Genomic DNA, 18,929 nt, shown 5'->3' with positions numbered 1-18,929 from the left:
TTTTTTCTGCAATTTCCACAGTAACTCCAAAGACAGCAGGAAACAGATTGCCTTGTCAAAGCTGAAGTCCGTGTGCATTTCCCAGAGCATCTGTTTTGTAACACAAACCAGTTCTAACAAAAAAGCCACATTTCCTGGTTACATAGCCATTGCAAACTTTCCACATATTTCAGTTTTGCCTACCCTTTTGTCAGCTGTGTGCATAGTGCAGAAATGCTGTGTTTCAACAAGAAATCTCTCAAGCATTCCTGACTTGCTTCATGGGTGCAATTCAAGGTATTTGAATTGTTGTAGCGTTTCTGTTAAAAAGCTTAGGTTCATAAAGGCTGAATTCTTCAAAATTCTTCAGTGTTAGAGTACAAAATTCTATTTAGTCATTTTGGATGTGTCCTTCTTCATATAAAAACTAAAATAAGAGGGTCACCAACAATAAACTGTGAGCAGCCAGCCTGGAAAGGGATACACAGAACTAACCAAGAGGAAAATGTATGCACATGTATTTCACTGAACATTGTCTGAATCAGGGCTTTTCCATGGGCTTCTCTGTTCTCTTAGAATCCAGACCATTAGGTACATTCCACAGAGATAATCAGACAAAAATATTGTTCTTATCGTTCACAGCATTGTCATTTGACTTCCTTTCAGAAAAGATGTAACCTGGATTCTGGTCCCTCAAATGTGTAAGTGTACATTGACACACACTTGTGAGCCTGGGCAAGCATGGCAGTGGGTGGCAGCTCCTGCTCTGTGGGAGAAAGTTCTGCTCACCTTCCTGCTCCTGGGGGTGGTGGATAATCCCCACCCTTTTTGCTGACGTTTAAAGGGTCATGAAGGAACTCACAGCAAAGATTATTTTTTTCAGTTGAGTAAGAAGAGACTTAGTTTGTGGCCACTAGGTCATACTGTCTCCTGGACAATGAAAATCATTCTTTCTCACCTCTAATGGGATAAAGGAGGCCTGCAATCCAGCAGGAGCCTTTTGTTCAGTACATAATGTGAAGCTTCTTAAACATTAATAATGGGTCATTCTTTTTGCTCTTGTATTTCCGTGCCAGTTGGTAACATCATCTGTTAATTTGTGTGACTCAAAGACACTGATGACAATCAAGGTATTTTACATACTTTATTGGTAATGAAAATATTCCTTAAAGACATGAATCCACTTACAACTTTCGTAGCTCCGTCAGAAAGGAAATGAAAATCTTCACTTTCTTCCTACTTGTTCAATAGATTGAATATTTACCTCATGCCTAATATAAATTATTTGTCAATAGAATTACTTTATTAAAGTTTAGGGCTTGACATGCTTCAAAGATCACAGACCCAGAGGGGGTAACAAAATTTGGGAGGAAGGGTGTGCTACTGCAGGACGTCCAAGATAAGAAGAAATTAACAAAGCCAGCTCAGCACAGCTCAGCAATTCTACAATAGTAAACACTGAAGGCCACCAGGCTGCCCAAGATAAGAAGCTGGCTCAGCACAACTCAGCAATAGTGGAGTATTAAACACTGAATATATATTAGATAAGTGGAATATATCAAGATTAACAACATATAAATAGTGGTCATCATTTCTGCTTGGTGTCCTGACTTGGTGGATTTACCTAGTACCCATCTTTGCACAAGTATTTAAATAAACGGCTCTCTGTGTGATTGCCTTACTGCACACAGGGCGATGCATACTGATTTTTAGAACAACATACCCACTAAGAAGTTATATATGTCACCAGAAGTAGTAACATTGCCTTAAACACTGCTACTATGGAGCAGACAAAATGAAATAGGAGACTAATGATTAGCCTCAAGAAGATTTTTAAGAAATAAAAGCATGTAGAATTGTAAAAAAGCTTGACAAATAATACTTCAGAAACCCTGACCTTGAATTATTAAATACAGTAGTATTACACTCAATGCATGTATTAAAATTAGAAGAGCTCACAAAAAAGTGTAATCATCTTGTACATCAGTTTTTCTGTTTGCATTGTTGCATTAGATTCAAGGCACAATTTTACAAGTTTGTTTTGTTTTTGGTTTTGTTTTTTAATTAAAAAAAGAATACAAAAAATACACTACTAATAAAATGTGAAATATAGGATTAAATCTGGTGCACTTAAATGTCCATTATCAGGTATCTTCTGGGCATGGACCAGAAATTAGTGTAACATTGTCCACTCCAATTTCTCCAGTTTTACCCTTCCCACGTTCTGATTCAAAAGTGACCTGTGATAAGAAAAGATACGTATTAAGGGTAAAAATATAGTTTATTCAACCATTTAACAACTCTTAATTAGTTATAATGCTATAAATTAAGAATATTTTATTACAACATAGGACTTAATTACTTGACTCTTTGCCATTTTTAAAGCTTTTGTGCATTATTTGAACTAGATTTAAAATTCTCTGCACAGACTTACAATAACAGATGGATTACCTTAATAAGATTATTTACTTTTATTGTTAAAAAATGCAAATTGAGTGAAATCCTATAATAACGTAGTTTTATCACAGCATGTGATGCTCATGCACTTAATTTATTCAAGACATTACAACCGCTCATTTCTGATCTATTTGGATCCTCAGGTTTTATGTGCATATTCTATATATATACTACATATATATGCATATATATAATACATACTCTTGTATGTATTGAGTATAGTATGTATACTATATATAAAGAGGAGGATTGTTTTTATGATGTCTGGGGTTTTTGTTTTAAGACGTCTGGGGTTTTTATTTTATATTCTGATTCTCATTTATTTAAGGGCTTTTCTGCATCATTCCAGCTGTGTAAAAGACCTTGAAAAGGGCTTGCATTTCCTTTACGTTCACTGTATTCAGTTATACAGTAGAAGCCTTTACACAGCACTGAAAATGTTCCATCACACAAATTGGAAAGCAGGCCCCAGAATTTCGAGGAGAAACTGGCTGAGGTCCTGCTTGAGGCAATTTCTGGCATACATCAGTGCACAGCGTTCCCTGTTAGTACGCCCTGCTCCTATGGTGATGGGCCCCCTTTGATTATGCATGATGTCTTCTTTTGCTAGAATGGTCTGGTTTAGTGTGGTTTGAGAGAAACCTCCTCTATGAAATGAAAAATTTTCATTTTTCTGGGCATGTATTTAGGCTTCTGTTGCATGAGATATTAAGGGCAGATTTTGACTACTTGTGTTAATTTATGATGTGATGCAGTATTTTTACAAAATGACAGAATTACTGGCATCAGTATTCTAACCAATTGGGGTGATTCTGTTCTGAAATTACAATCAGGGGATAACTTTTATACCCCCTAAAATGTGGGCTCCTGTTTCCCATTTCAGTTAAGCTTTTTGGTTGCTGATGCCTATAAAACAGTTGGTGGAACACTTGAGAATTAGGAAATCAAACCAGCATGTTGGTTATGGTAATAGGCTAATAAACTGTGTTATACTTACACTGTTGGTTGTTTCAGCCCCCTGAAATATCTTTATTTTTCCAGTTCTCCATTTTTCATCTTTTCCTTTGTTCTCTTCCCAGACAGGAGCAGTTTTTTTGTTTGCCAGGAACACTCGAAGCTTTCCCACTTTCTCACCAGCAAGCCGGTAACTGAAAATCAGGCAGTAGCTGCTCTTTGGCTTGAGGTCAGTGAGGAGAAGTTTTAAACGTCCCATATCATTCTTGTGCCCCACAAAAGCCGGAACTGCCATATAGTAGCCATCACCTTGTAAAATAAAATAATTAAAAAATATATATCTTTAATGGACTTGTGTTATTTATTACCAATTTGAATACGTTTGCTAAGAAAATAAGGGGAAGCTGAAAGTAGTTTACTTGAATAATTTAAAATCACATTGGAGAAAAGCAGCAGGGAGTGTACTTAGCAAGGAATAAACTTATAGGGTTGGAAGTCAGATCAGTTTACAGAGGAGATGAGTTCATATCTCACTGGCAATTACAGTCATTCTTCCTTGCACTATCTTTTGAAGGCAAAACCATCTGTTTTTCAAATGCAAGTCTGAAACATGCTGCTGTGCCTCTGTGGTCAGATTATTTCAGTACTTGAGCTCGCTCAATATTCTCTCCTCTGTCCTCTGCATTAATGACAAATTCATAAGGGAACTGACAGCTTATTTCCCAAGTACTGCGAGACCAATGAAGTGACAGACACACACAAAGTCTTAAAGGAATAAAACATCTGGGGCCATAAATGAAGTCATAATCAGCAGATGTAAGTTGAGGGAGATAGGACAAGGCCAGGGTAAGGTTTTTCCTGGAAGTGACAGCACAGAGAAGGGATTTAGGGAATTATGTGGAGCAGGAGAGGAAGGATTAGTGAAGAAAGACTAACATGGAAAGACTCTTAAGAGAATAGAATGTGCATGTGGGAACTGGTGTAAGCAGCCTGCAGGATCTGTAGGATCCACTGGTCACTACTGCAGCAACTTCTGCAACATTTCTGTGTAACAGGGCAAGAGAAATCCTTTCAAACAAACTCATCCAGCTCCACCTTTTTATGTGCACCCACTCAGCAGTCCCACATTGCTCTCATGGAGCTCCTTCTCGGGTTTCAGCAGGCTCCCATTGGTACCTGTTCATGTATTGGTTGTTCTTGAACAGGGCCCTTGCCCTTGGCTTATTCTGAGTTTGTCTTTCAGAGTTTGAGATTTCTGAGCAGTTATCCCAGTGATATTGAAGCCAGGTGGGTGACTACATTGCCATATCCATCTAAATGACAGATGTGTGATTAAATATCCTACCTTGGAGAGACACAACAAGTAGTTAATAAGGTTTCCATTGCCTTGTAGTTTGCAATTCTGAACAGTCATGTTCAAATAATTTTTCTTACATTTTGATTTATTTGTGTTGAAATATATTGCTGATTACTGTTTTCTATTGGACATTTCAAAGAAACAATATCCACTCGTAGCATCCTCTGCCTCTTTTCTTCTATTATAAAGATAACCCACTGATAGAAAAAAAACCCCCTGGATTCTGTTTCCCCTGTTTCCCCTCCCCCCCCTTTTTTTTTGGGGGGGGGGGGTAATACATCAAATCAAAGCCTATCTAGATGGCAGATATCTGAATACCTCTATCTCGATCAGCAGGATTCCAGTCAAAGTCATCATCAGCATCTTGTTTCCAGTCACAAACCCCTCGACTGAAGCTGCAATCAACTGAAAAAAAAATTGGCAGAGATAATAGGAGCACTTAGGAACATATCCTAAGTACTGTTAGAACATTTTGCTCTTTATTCATACAGTTATTAATGTACAGATCATTCTAAAATTATAATCTGAATTCAAATAGTGTTGACCAAGATGCAACAGCAAAAACTCAAAATATTATGTAGTAATTCTTTCTTTAGCTCAGTGTCTTTTTACTCACACTTGCACATGAGTTTATATGCTGTGACTTCTGTTTATCGATGGCCTGCAAATCCCCAAGTATAGGTGCAGCTGTTAGAGTTGAACTCCAGCATCAGGAATTGTTTGAGATCTGCCAGTTTTAGAGTTCTCCATTCTCCACTTGTTACATTGCTGTAGTTGCAATCAGCTCAAGTTCCAGTTCTATCCTTTGAGAGAAACTGGCCTCCCATGAGAAGAATCCCTTACATCAGCACCTGATAATCCAACCACATGGAGCTGGGAATAGCCCAGATCAGCTGACCTTCAGAGCACCTTGGAAAGGGTGTCAGCCAGAGCACACCACAGCCTCCATGACTGTGCAGATGAAAAGCATCACACACACAAAGGGACACTGTGCAATGCAAGCATGATCAGATTAAGAGTAATATATCAGCCAGCTGAATTTCCTCAGAAAGAAGCATCCTGCTTGTTATTTTAATGTATTTTATAATGAGACAGAGACATGCAGGACAGGGCATTTAGAGAGCTTTGTTGTCTAAATCCTTTGTTTCTGAGGCTACTGCTTTATAAATTGGAAAAAAAAGTCAACCAGCACATCTGTCTATTTTGTTTGTTTAAGATTATTGTGTGCTATGCAACATGTTTTCATTTTATAGACAATAGAAGCTACTTTATTTTTTCATGACTATAAAATTAATCAAGAGAAATTCAATTGCAAGTCAAGTTCTAATGTGGAGAAACTTTCTATGCATGGGTTATAAACAGTAAAAGTATGCTTGGAAAAGGACATGTTGGAACTGGTAGCATAGTTTGGCCAGATACTGTCTCTAAAGTGTTCACAAAATCTTTGGTTTATGTTAAAGGCTTTTAAACGGGTTCTGACTTGGCTAACACATGTTGTCACAAAAAGATACAATACACAGGAAAATAAATACTGTAGGATAAAAGTAAGCCACCTTCTTGCTCTGGTCTCGACACTGGAATTTTCCTCTGTGCCAGGTGAGGGCCAAAGGCAGCTGCTTCTTTTACCTTGGGAGCTAGGGAAAACAACTTGTCAAGTACTGAGTCATCACAGGAACAGAAAATGGAACTTTATTCCTTTATACCAGCTGACGTAATTTATTTAAATAAGTCAATATATGTATTTTCCACTCCACCACCAAACCCATATTCCTAAGAGCAATTAGATACTCTGAATTTTAGAAATTTGCTTAAATTGCTGTTTTCCACAGCACTGAGCCTTCTAACCTATAAGCACTGGAGCTACAGCTCCATTGAATTACAGATTTGCAAGGTCATAAAATGGTGATCTTTCTTCAGTGGGCTGATCTGCTTTCTTGCTATAATGATCAAATGGAACTGAACTCTACCAGAGAGCAGAGACAGTGACTTGGCAGCAGTTTGCCAACAGCAGCCTCAAAAATTGGATAATGTCAGAGACTTTGTAAAAGTTAGGGCATCAAAGGCCCAGAGATCTGCATTCAGGGCAGTGACAGCTGGTGCTGACTGGAAGAGTCAGTAAAGCAGCACCAATGAATGTTAGGGGTGTTCTCTAAGACACTGGCCTGAAAGAGGTGGTTCCTCAAGAAGCATTATTTCTCAGCCTCAGAGACCAAGGGAAATCCTCTCCTGTCTGGTAAGACAGAAGATTCCATATTCTTTTTATGCTAAGTAATCTCTAGATTACTGTAAGTCTTTTAAAATTCTATGATTAAATTTGTTTTATTTTAAGTGATTAATAGATAAGTGCACTCACTAAAAAACATCATAAGTCTCAACTTCTTTATGCATATCCTGTCTAATATATGCATATCCTGTCTAATAACTAATCACACATGAGATAAGAGAAAGACCTGCTTCCACTGGTGTTCTATCCTTTGCAAACACATAAGCAGATGATACCTGTGATACATTCATGACCACCTATGAAAACAGAAGGAGTTTAAAAGTGCCATTTTAGAGGAGTGAGGGAGAAGCCTTTGGATTACTACTTACAGAATGTACTAGTGGAAAGCCTGAAAAAACCTGAAGTTCACTTTTCAGCCCCACCCCTTGGGCAGCTGGGCTAAGAAAAGCTATGAATATTACTTTTCCCTACTCAGCATTGCATCATATATATAAATGCCAAATATTTTAAAAGTCATTATTTTCACATGGATGCACATTTGTTCAGAGGGGAGGTTTTTTTTTCCCATGGGTTTGACTGAGCTAGGGCTTTACATTTAAATACTCCAAAATGCTCACACATACTCAGTTTTAAGAATATACTTAGAAGCAACTGCAATCCAGAGCCTCCTAGCACCACAAAGGCTATGCCATCCACTTAACCTTTCTTCTTCTTCAAAACTGTCAAATATTGCTCTGTGTACACCAGTGAAAACACACACTAACAAAGAGGCCTGGAGGCACTTCCAGAGGTGCTGAATTGGAGAAGACTCATGCAATCTTAGGAGCTTTCTGATGGATTGCCAGGAGCATGCCGTCTCTTGTTGTCCTTGTAGCTTCCCCCTAACCAAGTCCATTGCTTAGATCACCTGGATAATACTCATACTTAAGGCAAGGATTAATATACATCTTTCTCCAAATTAATTTTGGTTTACATATACCCATTTAGGAATAGGCACATCCAGATTGGTGTTAAGTTTACTCTCAAGCCATAAACTTGGCCTTGTACTTAGTGAAAGAGGCACAGGCTGTGAAAACCTTTGCCAAAATGAAGACAGCTACTAAAATATGATCAGTTCTGGAAAGAGTGGAGTGGTTTAACAGAAGACAACAGCTGCCAGAATGATTTATTTGTTAAGTTATTGAATTACACTTGAATTCACTTGAGAGAGATACGTGCAGGTGTAGCCATGTGCTATCAAGCGAAGAACTGTTATGGATAGAAGAAGACTCCAGTTTTGTTTCCAAATCTATTTTTGTTTTCAGTCAGGCATTACAATCAGGTTTTGCACTCACTGAAAGATATCAGCTGCATATTATGAGAAACTGCAAGCTTCAGCTTACAGAAAGGTTTCAAATAAACTTTACTGCTTGAAAAGTGCCTATATTTTAATCAGATAATCCTCATGCACAGACAGGATCTAAAGTTTACTCCCTCATAAGTAATAGGCAGGAGTCATAAATAATCTTTTTACCTCTTCTGCCATCAAGTGGTCTTGTAGAAAGGCAGGTCTCCTCTCATGGTCCCTAAGAACAAGTTCTCACCAACAAAAGCACACATATGTCCCACTCTAGGCGCAGCAGAGTCCATCCTTCTTTCTGTACTGCGGATGCCCTCCCATCAACTTACATGCAACAACAGCTGATATGTAATCTCTACGTACAAACCCCTTCCTATAATGGTGCCACATGTTCTTCACCACTGATGTCATCAAACCCATTAAAAAAAACCCCAGAAAAACAGAGTGGGCACTGTAAAAAAAATCAAGCAGAATGTAAGATGTAGTAAATTTTACAATGCGCTTCCCATATACATGGTATACCACTAGGCTGGACTCAGGAATGTCCCATTTCTCTGCTACCACATCCTGCTCTGAAAGAATTTCATTTGCCAGAAATCTCACATGTATAGCTATGAACTGAGCTGTGGTCTGAGCATTAATAGCTCAGAGTGGTGTAATTACCTGAAAAGAATGAGAGCAAACATCATGATGAACTGAGAGAATTCTCTTGTTCAGCGTAAAGAGCTGTGAAGCTATAAGGGAAAGTCCACTTTTAGTATTGCCAAATACTAATCCCTCTTTATCATTCTTGATGCTACTGAAGGAAGTGTCTCTGTGTAATAACATGACTACATGGACTACATGATACTACAGGAGTTCTAAGCACAATGTGAACTTCATAAACCGATGAAGTACAGAATATAGAATTTAGTTACAGTTGGCAATATCATTGTGAATTACCAGTGGTAGCCAAAAAGCAATAAACTGTTAGAAACTGTCAGAATTGAGGTTGTGCTTAGTTATTTCAGTGGAGCTTGAGTGCAGAATCTCTGCAATCCTTGCTTATATAACCAAGTACTTTGGCCCAGCTCTCTGTATCTTCTCCCATTTGCAGAAAGGGCACTTCTCATGTAATAAAGAGCTTTCTAATACTATGGTTTACTCTAATTTTTATTAAACTATTTAATAATAATGAATAAATAATAATGATGAATATTTATATAATAAAATTAGTCTATCAATAAATAAGTACTCTTATTTATTCAACTGCACCTTTCATAAGAGCACAGGTCCTTCCTTCACATTGAACAAGGCAAGTATCCCACGGAAAATAGGAATTTGAAGTCATTTCAGACTGTATCATAAGATACAAAAAATATTTTAAAAAATTACGTTTTCATTGATGACCCTAATTATAACATTTCTTACATGTTGTGGGCCTCACTTTGCTGTCTTTAACTATTGTGTGGGTTGTTTAAAAAAAATGGTAAATAGCAATTCTCACGGAGGTCCAGTATTTTGGTAGTTGGGCCTATTTTAATAACTTCCATCTCCATATAATATTTCCCTTTTTTCCTACAATATTTTTCTACTGCTCCCTATGTATTTATTATGTAGAAAAACTACCATGATAAAATAATACATCAATTTAAAGAGACTTCTCTATTTTTCCTACTTAACTACTCTTCCCAGAAGGCAAACAATACCAATGTTAATAATACAAAAGGCAGGTGCTATGTGAATACTCGAGGGGATTATATGGAGGAATTTAATGTTGTAGTAAAGGAATCTGCTGAATAGACATGAGCAAAGAAAGGAAAAAAATGTACAAATTTATGAGCTGTAAATATGAGCTAATGATGTTCTCTGAAGGATCACTCATATCATTAAAATTGAAAGTGTTTTTAAAGACAAATGTTCAAGCAATTAAGCACCTGAATCATGACTGAATTTTTATGATAACAAGGATCAAGTACAGCACATGGAAATTTAAAAGGTAGGAAAACACAGTTAAGCAATGTATCCTGAAATGAAAATGGCACAATACTTTAAGTCCTTGAATCGCAGTTGGTATTAAACAAGAAAGCCACAGATAATACAGAGTTCACAAACTTAATGAAACTACATCTCGGGCATGCTGTTATCTCTGCACGAAGCAGCCCACCAACTTTCTGCCAGAATCCCCTAGCAAAATAAAATCTCCCTAACAAATTCAATATATTAATCTCTTAGATCTATAAGGGAAAATTCCAGCCAGATGTGACTGGAATAAAGGCAGTATAGGCAAAACTACAGATGAACCACAATGCTTTAATATTTTCAAGCAGTAATAGTCATTGTTACTGCTGTCAGCTGTAGTGGTAATTTTTGTAGAAACAAGTAGACTCTGCCTCTCTGCCTAGCCCAGGTATATAGTGTTCAAATGTCCTGGTTTGGTTGGGAAGGTCACCAATCATCACAACAACAATATATTATTTGGATTTTCCTACGGACAGAGGATTTTCCCTGTGTGCCCTCACTCAAATAGAAATCTGGAAAATTAGTGCATTCCAAGTAGTGTAGTGCAGAGTACTCAACTGGCAGGTTGCATAATCCCCCCTTCACAATTGCATCAGGTCACGTAGCCCGCTACAGGAGACCAAGTTCTCCTTGCATCACCAGGCAGAGAGAGCAGAGCCCTTTGTCCCTCTAACCAAAACCAAAACCCAGGGTGACCCTACCCTAGGGGCTGTATGCCTGGCAATCCTTCCTGACCTGCCCATGCAGGCCAAAAAAGACACCTGTTGAGATGTCTGAGTTCCATCCATCCATCCATCCATCCATCCATCCATCCATCCATCCAATCATCCATCCATCCATCCATCCATCCATCCATCCATCCATCCATCCATCCATCCACCCATCCATCCAATCATCCATCCATCCATCCATCCATCCATCCATCCATCCACCCATCCATCCAATCATCCATCCATCCATCCATCCATCCATCCATCCATCCATCCATCATCCATCCATCCATCCATCCATCCATCCAACCATCCATCCATCCATCCACCCATCCATCCATCCATCCATCCATCCATCCATCCATCCATCCATCATCCATCCATCCATCCATCCATCCATCCATCCAACCATCCATCCATCCATCCATCCATCCATCCACCTATCCATCCAATCACCATCCATCCATCCATCCATCCATCCATCCATCCATCCATCCATCCATCCATCCATCCAGCGTGTCCTCATTTGTCTTGTAAAGGGAAGTTCAAAACATGCCTTTTACTGCAAAGCATCTTCCTAAGCAGTCATCCCAAATCCATAATGTTGCATGAGGCTTTTCTCTCCCTTTCCATCTGCTTTTGTTGAACTTTATATTGTTCCTGTCCATCTACCTCCCCAGCCTGGCCAGATCCCTTTAATGGCAGTGCTGCCCTTCAATTAAAGGGTCATTCTCCCCATTTTGTTACTGTCAGCAAACTTTGCTATTAGCGCTCACTGTTAATATTTGCAGGAAGGGAGGAGATTGGTGAGCAAAGTCCTGATTTTGTTCTGTTTATCAGCTCTCTAGCATAATTTGAGGAAGAAATATTAGTCTATATCCTTAACTGAAACTGAAACAGGCCACTTACCACTGAAAACAAAAAAAGAAGGCAATTTTAGGAGAATGCCTTTGGCAAGGAAGCTTGTATTCTCCACTGTATTAAGAGAATAATTACATTTTTTCTTGGCTGTCTTACAGAATTACTATATTACAGACCATTTTTTCCAGAGGACTTTAAAATTATCCTTCCTTTAAAAATATATACTTATCTCTCCTTCCAGGTTAAATAGCAATAAACTAAATTTTAATTTAATTTTCTCATTTTATTATTATAATTTTAATTGCTATGGCATAGTATTTATTATTTTTCTGTACTTTGGAAAGGGAAAATGTAATGAATGAAATATTGTGTGTGTTCTTCATTGTAAGTATTTTTGCCACTACCTTGAAGAATGTTTGACTGAGACAACTGTACTAAAAACCAGTTATATTAATAGAATTGCTTGGGTTGGAAGGGACCTTAAAAGATCATCTAGTTCCAACATGCTGTACACTTTCTTGCTGTGTTTTTCAAGGCCTTCAAACATATTTTCAAAAGCATTAACTAGAACCTAACCATCTTATGATTCTGTGATTAATTTTTTACAAGTAAATTCTGATGAAGTGTCTGTAATGTTTTGTGATGATTTTTTAGTGTTTACACATATTTACACTGTGTAAATATGTGTAAACAAAAGACAAAAAACCAAAACTTACAAAAGACATCCCCTCTAAGGCTTCGCTCATCAATTTGATTTTCAAAATCTTCCTTCTCCTCTTCATCTGACTCTTCAGCTTCCTCTTCTGCAGCAGCTGCAGTTTCTTTCTCTTCCTCACTGTAGGTCCCACCAAGATCAATAACGCCTTCATAGTCCAGCAACTGCAAGTGGGTCTTAGAAGGTGGGGTCACAGCTGCTTCTGGGATTGCATTCTTGATTGTTTTATGCTTTTTCACACTGCTTTTTTGTGCAAGAAGTTTCTTAATTGTGTCCTTAGCTGTTCCAGGGCTTCTTGCAATTTCCTTCACTGACTTTTCAGGGATAACTAGAACCAAGAAGAAAATAACAAATATTCATCTAAGGAATCATCCAGCAATGACAATGTTTTTAAATGGGACTGTGGTGTGCTTTACGAGGTCCAGAGAGCCAAATAATTAAATTCTCTACTACAAGATGTAAGTTCAGTTCTGCACAGAACCGAACACACATGCACATGTTCAGCTCTGTGCTACTGACAGCTCTGTCTGAGTTACAGTGAAAAGACCAAAGCAACCCTCAGTAATGATCTCTTTGGACTCCTGTGAACAATGGGAGTAACACAGGCCATAGAGCCCCCTACTTAAATTATTTTTACAGTGAGCTCAGGCAAAAAAACACCCAAAAATCCTTCTTCAATTTTTGAACTAAAATTGTCCATGGAGATGGGATCCCCTCCACAACAACTGCAGCCTAATAATAAGGAGCATTTCTCTTGGCTGCCTTTGTGAACTTCTCTGGTCTAATTTCCCTTCCATGGCAGGCAGAAAGCTACTGAAATGGAGGATAGTTTGAGAAGACATACATCAAGCTCCTCCATCATATTTCTTTTAGCTCTTATTTAATTGTAAGGGATAAACACCAAAATTCAGAGAAGCATCCAAGAATGCCAGATTGTTTACCATAAATGCAACATTTCCTGAGAATTTACCGTTTTATGATTCCTCTTGGACGTGAAGTACTTTATCTTATCATTTTGGATAAAGTGGTGTTATTTTAATTATTCTGGAATTATCCTTTTGGATACTACTATCAACACTATCAAACAACTGACAGTTTGAGTCTTTTATGTGAACTACCTAGGGAACAATGAAAGCTGAGCACTTCCAGTGTGCTATAAAAAAGCTCTTTCATAAAGAGAAACTATTTTCATCAGTAGATCAGAATAGCCAAATATACTGCTTCCCATCCTTGATTCTTAATTAGTATTGATGCTGCAGTGCCTACAGTCTTTTAGGATTAAAAATGATGGTGGAAGACAGCTATTTTCATTTCCCTCTGCGTCTGCTGTCTAATGATTATATTGCCAGGGCAAGAATATGTTCCTATTTTGCTCCTCACTTTGTAGTTAAGAAAATTTTATAGTAGTACTTTGAGACAGATGGACTGGACTTGGTATCTTGGGTAGTACTATTTTCTCTGTGCCCCTTTTCATGGAGACACAGCAGAAGGAAAAACACCTGTAAATAAAATAGAACTGCAGTCTAGTAGGAGAAGAGGAAAGTTCCCTGAATTTATATTCACTTCTGGAAAACACAATCCTAATTTGTCACATTTTATTTATGGCAAGTGCAGCTACATGCTATTTACTATGTCAGGAACAGAATCAGACTCTTGGTGTGCTCACTGTAGCATTTAGGTGTTTTTGAGATTGCTGTTGGAGTAAACAGATGCCAATAAAATGAAAGACAAACTTGAGGATTTGTTCTTCCTTCTTTGGGATAAAACTTCTAGGCTTGCTTGTCAAATACTTGCAGACAAGTTCTTCACTAATACTCCACTAAGTATCCACTGGAGGATGATGTCATGAAGGATGTAAGGTTCCCTAGGTCTAAACTCAGAATTCAGCAATAAAAATTAACAGGAAAGCTTAATTCCAAACAAATTTCCTCTTGACTATCAGTAACAAGAAACTTCCCGCTTTTAACAGAGAGGCTGTGGGGATTTTCAAGGCTACAGATTGACTGTTCAGCCAACCTGAACATCTGCTTTTAGTTTTTGCTTTGAAGTTTTCCTCATGAAATGGAAAATTCTTACAGTTCAACATAATAACCTCTGCAGTGTCAGAAAACCAATTTCTTTGTATGTGCAAAATTTAGCAGAGTGGAAAATCAACTGACAAGAGTGACAAAAATAGGGAGAGGAAAAGGTATAAATTCCCATGTGCTTGCAGACTCCAATTTGCTGCTGCACTATGAAAATCTCCATGATTGTGGAGACAGAGACTCTAGACACTAAGCATATTTTAGGGCACAGCACTAGTGTCCTTCCAACTTGCATTCATCTTTAGAATAGCCAGAGGTGTAGATTTAAGGCTTTTTAAGTCTAGCCATAAACTGCAGGAGGACTAATGCAATTTAAGGATACACCACCTTAAACTCAGCCTGTTCTTTTGAATCCATGGTCTGTGGATTTGCCTGAATGAGCAGCTCACCTTCTCTGGTGCTCTGGGGTGCTACACCTGAGGCAGTGATTTTTCAGGACCCTTTGCCTCAAAATATGTAGATAAATGCAGACATGTTGATCACAAATATTTGTGCACTTATCTATCCATGTGACTGCAGAGAATTTTGGGAAAAGTGCAAAGAAATGTATTTTTGAGCATTCCACCTCAGCTCAGCTCTTCCTCACCTACCTTTGATCAGGAAGCATGCAGTTTCTGTTTATTGCCCTAATATGAAAATATCTCCATTTTCAAAGGTATTTTCTTTCTTTGAATTAGAGAGAATTAAGGCAGGAAGTAGAAAAACAAAGGCAAACAGTGGCCGAGGGCTAAAAGTAAAACTTTTCGGTCATCAGAAAAACTCATAGAAATTATACAAAATTATAAACCTGCAGAAATGGATTTGTGTCAGATTTCTAATGACCAAGTTGTGAAAGTTGAGTCGAAAAAAATACATAAAGAGTATATGCCAACCCATTGACTCTGTGCTGCATTGTGTAAAGGGAAGTACTCAGGGGATGATAGAGGAGAGGGACACACAAGGGTCTGTCCTTCCACACACCCTGTGACTGCAGCTGGTGCTGGCCCTGACCATCCAGGGGGTGCAGTAGGAGACAGCTTGCTCTGCACTCCAGCAGGCACTCCACTGCTTCCACCCTCACACCTCACAGAGCATTTAAAAACCTGGTGAAAGACAAGCCTGGGAGACTGGCTTACAGATCCTTTCGTAGCTTCCTTTATAGCTTTTCTATATAAGAGTTGACGAAGTCTTGAGGGAGACAAAAAATCTACCACTTGTAGGTGAAGTCTGTAGATGTGAGTAAAGATTAGATCAGCATGACATACTTCCAGAAATCATTTTAAAAGTGGTCAACCATTCTTAAGAGAGTTTGCAAGCTTTCATAGATGGGTTAAAAGACAGATTTTGGGCTATTATTTTCTTCTAAGCACCATGGAACATCATCTGCCAATATGTGATGCTACCTTATTTAATTTCTAAAATTTTTACTGTTTTATTAGGGAAGGATACTTTGAGAAATCAGGGCGAGTTTGTTACGCTGGACTGTGCTTAATGCATGACTACACCAGCCAGCAAGGCATCAGGCAGGAAATGTGTGGTGACAAAAGCCTAAGTGTTGCTCACTGAAAAGTGACAGCAGCATTTGACTCCATATTGAATTAAATTTTAAGAATATCACTAGTGATATGACAACAATAGTTTCTGAAGCTTTGAAATATTTATTATGTCAAACTTTTATTATGTCAAACCAACCTTTCTCAGGATTGGCAAGTTAATAAGAAAGCAAAATTATATATAGGGTCCACAGGTTACCCTATCAACAGAAAATGAATGACTGATACAAGAGGCAGAGAGAGAGCCAACATGAATTTTTATTGGCACTTAGATACCCAGCAAAGCATAATGAAGAAGAGTAACCTTTGCCTCTAGTGGGGCAAAAACAAGAATTTAATTGTTGAGTTCCTTAGAGTGATACCTGTAGACTTAAAGGTAGTAATCCTTTTCCCTGTTATTTTGTAGGACCAAAAAAAGTGAATCAAAAATAGGTTCTTTTTTTTCCCCAGGAATCTTAATTGCTTATGGAACCTTGTGAAACTCTATTCTTAAATAAAAGCTGAAATTCACATAAAAGCATGTGGCAGGGGAAATGTGGGTTTTCAATGCACAATAGGAAATCAGGAAACACATGAACCTGAGAACAGCAACAGATTGCAGCAAGATAGGGGCCAGATGTGGAATTACTAGGACCCTTTTAGGGATTGTTCAAATCTATCCCTCTCTATGGATTCTCAAACATGTGTGCTACAGACAGTTCAGAAAGTGTCTCCAATGCTTCATAGATATAGAAGTGTTAAATGGCAAAAGGGTGCCCTAATAATCACAGGTCATATCCATACCAGCAGCAGTGTTTGCTGCCTGACATTTCAGCACGTTTCTCCCTGTCAGTGTATTGACATAGAAATTGAATGAAAGAATTTCCATCACCTTCTTTGCAAAGGTGAATTATATATTATGCCACTTATTAGCTTATTTGATAGTATGAGATGCAGCCACAGGAATTTCATTATAAGCAATGTGCGTAATTGCTTTCCTTTCATAATCCAAAAATTACATTATATATTAAAAGTTTTCATTTTTTGAAAAAAGAAAATACTGCTTCCATGGTAGCCAGTGCTTTTTTTCATACTAGAGAGAATTGCTGTTCTCTCTAAGAACTAATGCTTCCCTGTGAAAACAGGATTCTGTCTCTGTGGGAATAATTATGTGGAGTACTGGAGACTTATTTAAGAAGGTTTGTGTTCAGCTGCAGCACTGATGGGAACAGGAATGGGCCACAGGAACTGTAGCCACTGTCACCAAAAGAAGTGTGAAGCCACAGCCTTCATCTCCTAAATGCCAAGATGGTGTCCTCATCCCAATAAACCCCATAGCAAATTTTCTTTTGGCTGCAGTAAAGGCAAAGCTTTTCCACAATTGCCACATGACATGGAGAACACTTAGTGTTTCACTGTTGGCTGGTACATCCAATTGCTTGTGTCACTGTTTAAAAAACTATTTTCCCCAGCAGCAAGACACGTCCTGTCCCCATGAGTTACACTGGTCAGATGTTCTTGAGGATTGCAGTAAAAGTCAACTATCGAAACATTCACAGCTAAAAGAATCTCCTCCACTTCCCTTTAAAAGAAAAGGTATATGTGGGAGAATTACCACCAGAGAAACGGGTCTCTATTTAGCATCTCTACATTTCAGGGTTCACCTACCGCTGATTGCATTTTAATCTTCCTCTATTGTTGTTTACAACTTTCTAGCTGGACTCTCAACTTTTTACCTGCCTGTGGCTTTGATTGCTCTCATTACTATATGTTATTCTTCTATCGTCTCTTGTAATAAATCTCCTTTCCATGTAGTGTGTTCTGTTAAGTTCTGTGAATGGCATGGATCCTTCCTCTGCTAAACAACAAATGGATTTCAGTAATTGGAAATATGACAGGAGGAAGTAGGCAGAGGGCAAATTCTGTAAGAGAAACACCTATGAGATGATAGGAATCATCTGCCTTCAGAACTGTTTTTTTTTACAGGGCTAGACATCAAAAAATTTCTCTCCACAACTGAAAATATTTCTGTTATTTATATGTAAGCAATCATTCTTGTTGTTTTTACTTGATGAAAGACTATTTTATGCATGGAGTTAGTCAAAAAGAAAATTTCCATGGAAATTTTTACATTCTCATTAAAAAGGAAAATAAATTAAAAAAAAAACCACCAAAAAATCCCCAGACTATTTTTCTCAGAGATGTATTTGTTTAACATTTCAGCTGTGCTACATTTTGATTTAACAAAACCATACCAAGATGTGTCATGTCAGTTTGCTTTGATATCCAGTCAAATGCATCCTTCCATTCCAGTGAGCTGCAGTGACATATCACAAGAGATGTGGTCTAGCAAGGAACCTGGCTCATAATATTGAATTTGAGTAGAAGAATGTTCTAAACAGCTCTGCTGTGGCAATCTATGTCCATATCAAACCATTCAGTAACAGTCAGATTTTTGTGTATTTTTGCATGTCAAAAGTCAGTATTTCCGTACTGAAAGTTGAAACTTAACAAAATGGTGCTCTCCTGTGCAGGGTCCAGAGTTTGACTAGTGGGTCCCTTGCAACTCAAAATATTCTGTGAAAATATTAATTTATCAATGTGTATTGTAAGTTTCAAATGCTACCATAATGGGAGTAGGAACATGAACAATAGAGGGACTCAGAACATCTGTGACCATGAAGTATAATCATAAGACATATCTGATCAAGCATTACCTGAAAAGATTTATATACTA

At 38.0% G+C, this 18,929-nt stretch overlaps 1 protein-coding gene across 2 annotated transcripts in view; it reads right to left on the bottom strand.

Annotated features, from left to right (window-relative positions):
* Positions 1–659: 659 nt before the first annotated feature.
* EGFL6 (EGF like domain multiple 6) overlaps positions 660–18,929 on the bottom strand; it is a 31,789-nt gene continuing 13,519 nt past the window's right edge. The window contains exons 8-12 of one of the 2 annotated variants that reach the window (XM_038139059.1): positions 12,599–12,925; positions 6,301–6,381; positions 5,066–5,152; positions 3,434–3,699; positions 660–2,219 (exon numbers count right to left, since the gene is read on the bottom strand). In XM_038139059.1, coding sequence (XP_037994987.1) covers positions 2,124–2,219; positions 3,434–3,699; positions 5,066–5,152; positions 6,301–6,381; positions 12,599–12,925 — 857 coding nt within the window. In that variant the 3' untranslated portion in view covers positions 660–2,123. The remainder of the gene's footprint in view (positions 2,220–3,433; positions 3,700–5,065; positions 5,153–6,300; positions 6,382–12,598; positions 12,926–18,929) is intronic. The other variant, XM_038139068.1, reaches the window with a different exon arrangement.

This window comes from Motacilla alba, chromosome 1 (genome assembly GCF_015832195.1).
Source record: "Motacilla alba alba isolate MOTALB_02 chromosome 1, Motacilla_alba_V1.0_pri, whole genome shotgun sequence".
Taxonomy (NCBI): Eukaryota; Metazoa; Chordata; class Aves; order Passeriformes; family Motacillidae; genus Motacilla; species Motacilla alba.
Note: the sequence above shows the minus strand (reverse complement) of the source record. Positions and strands in the feature narration are given on the sequence as shown.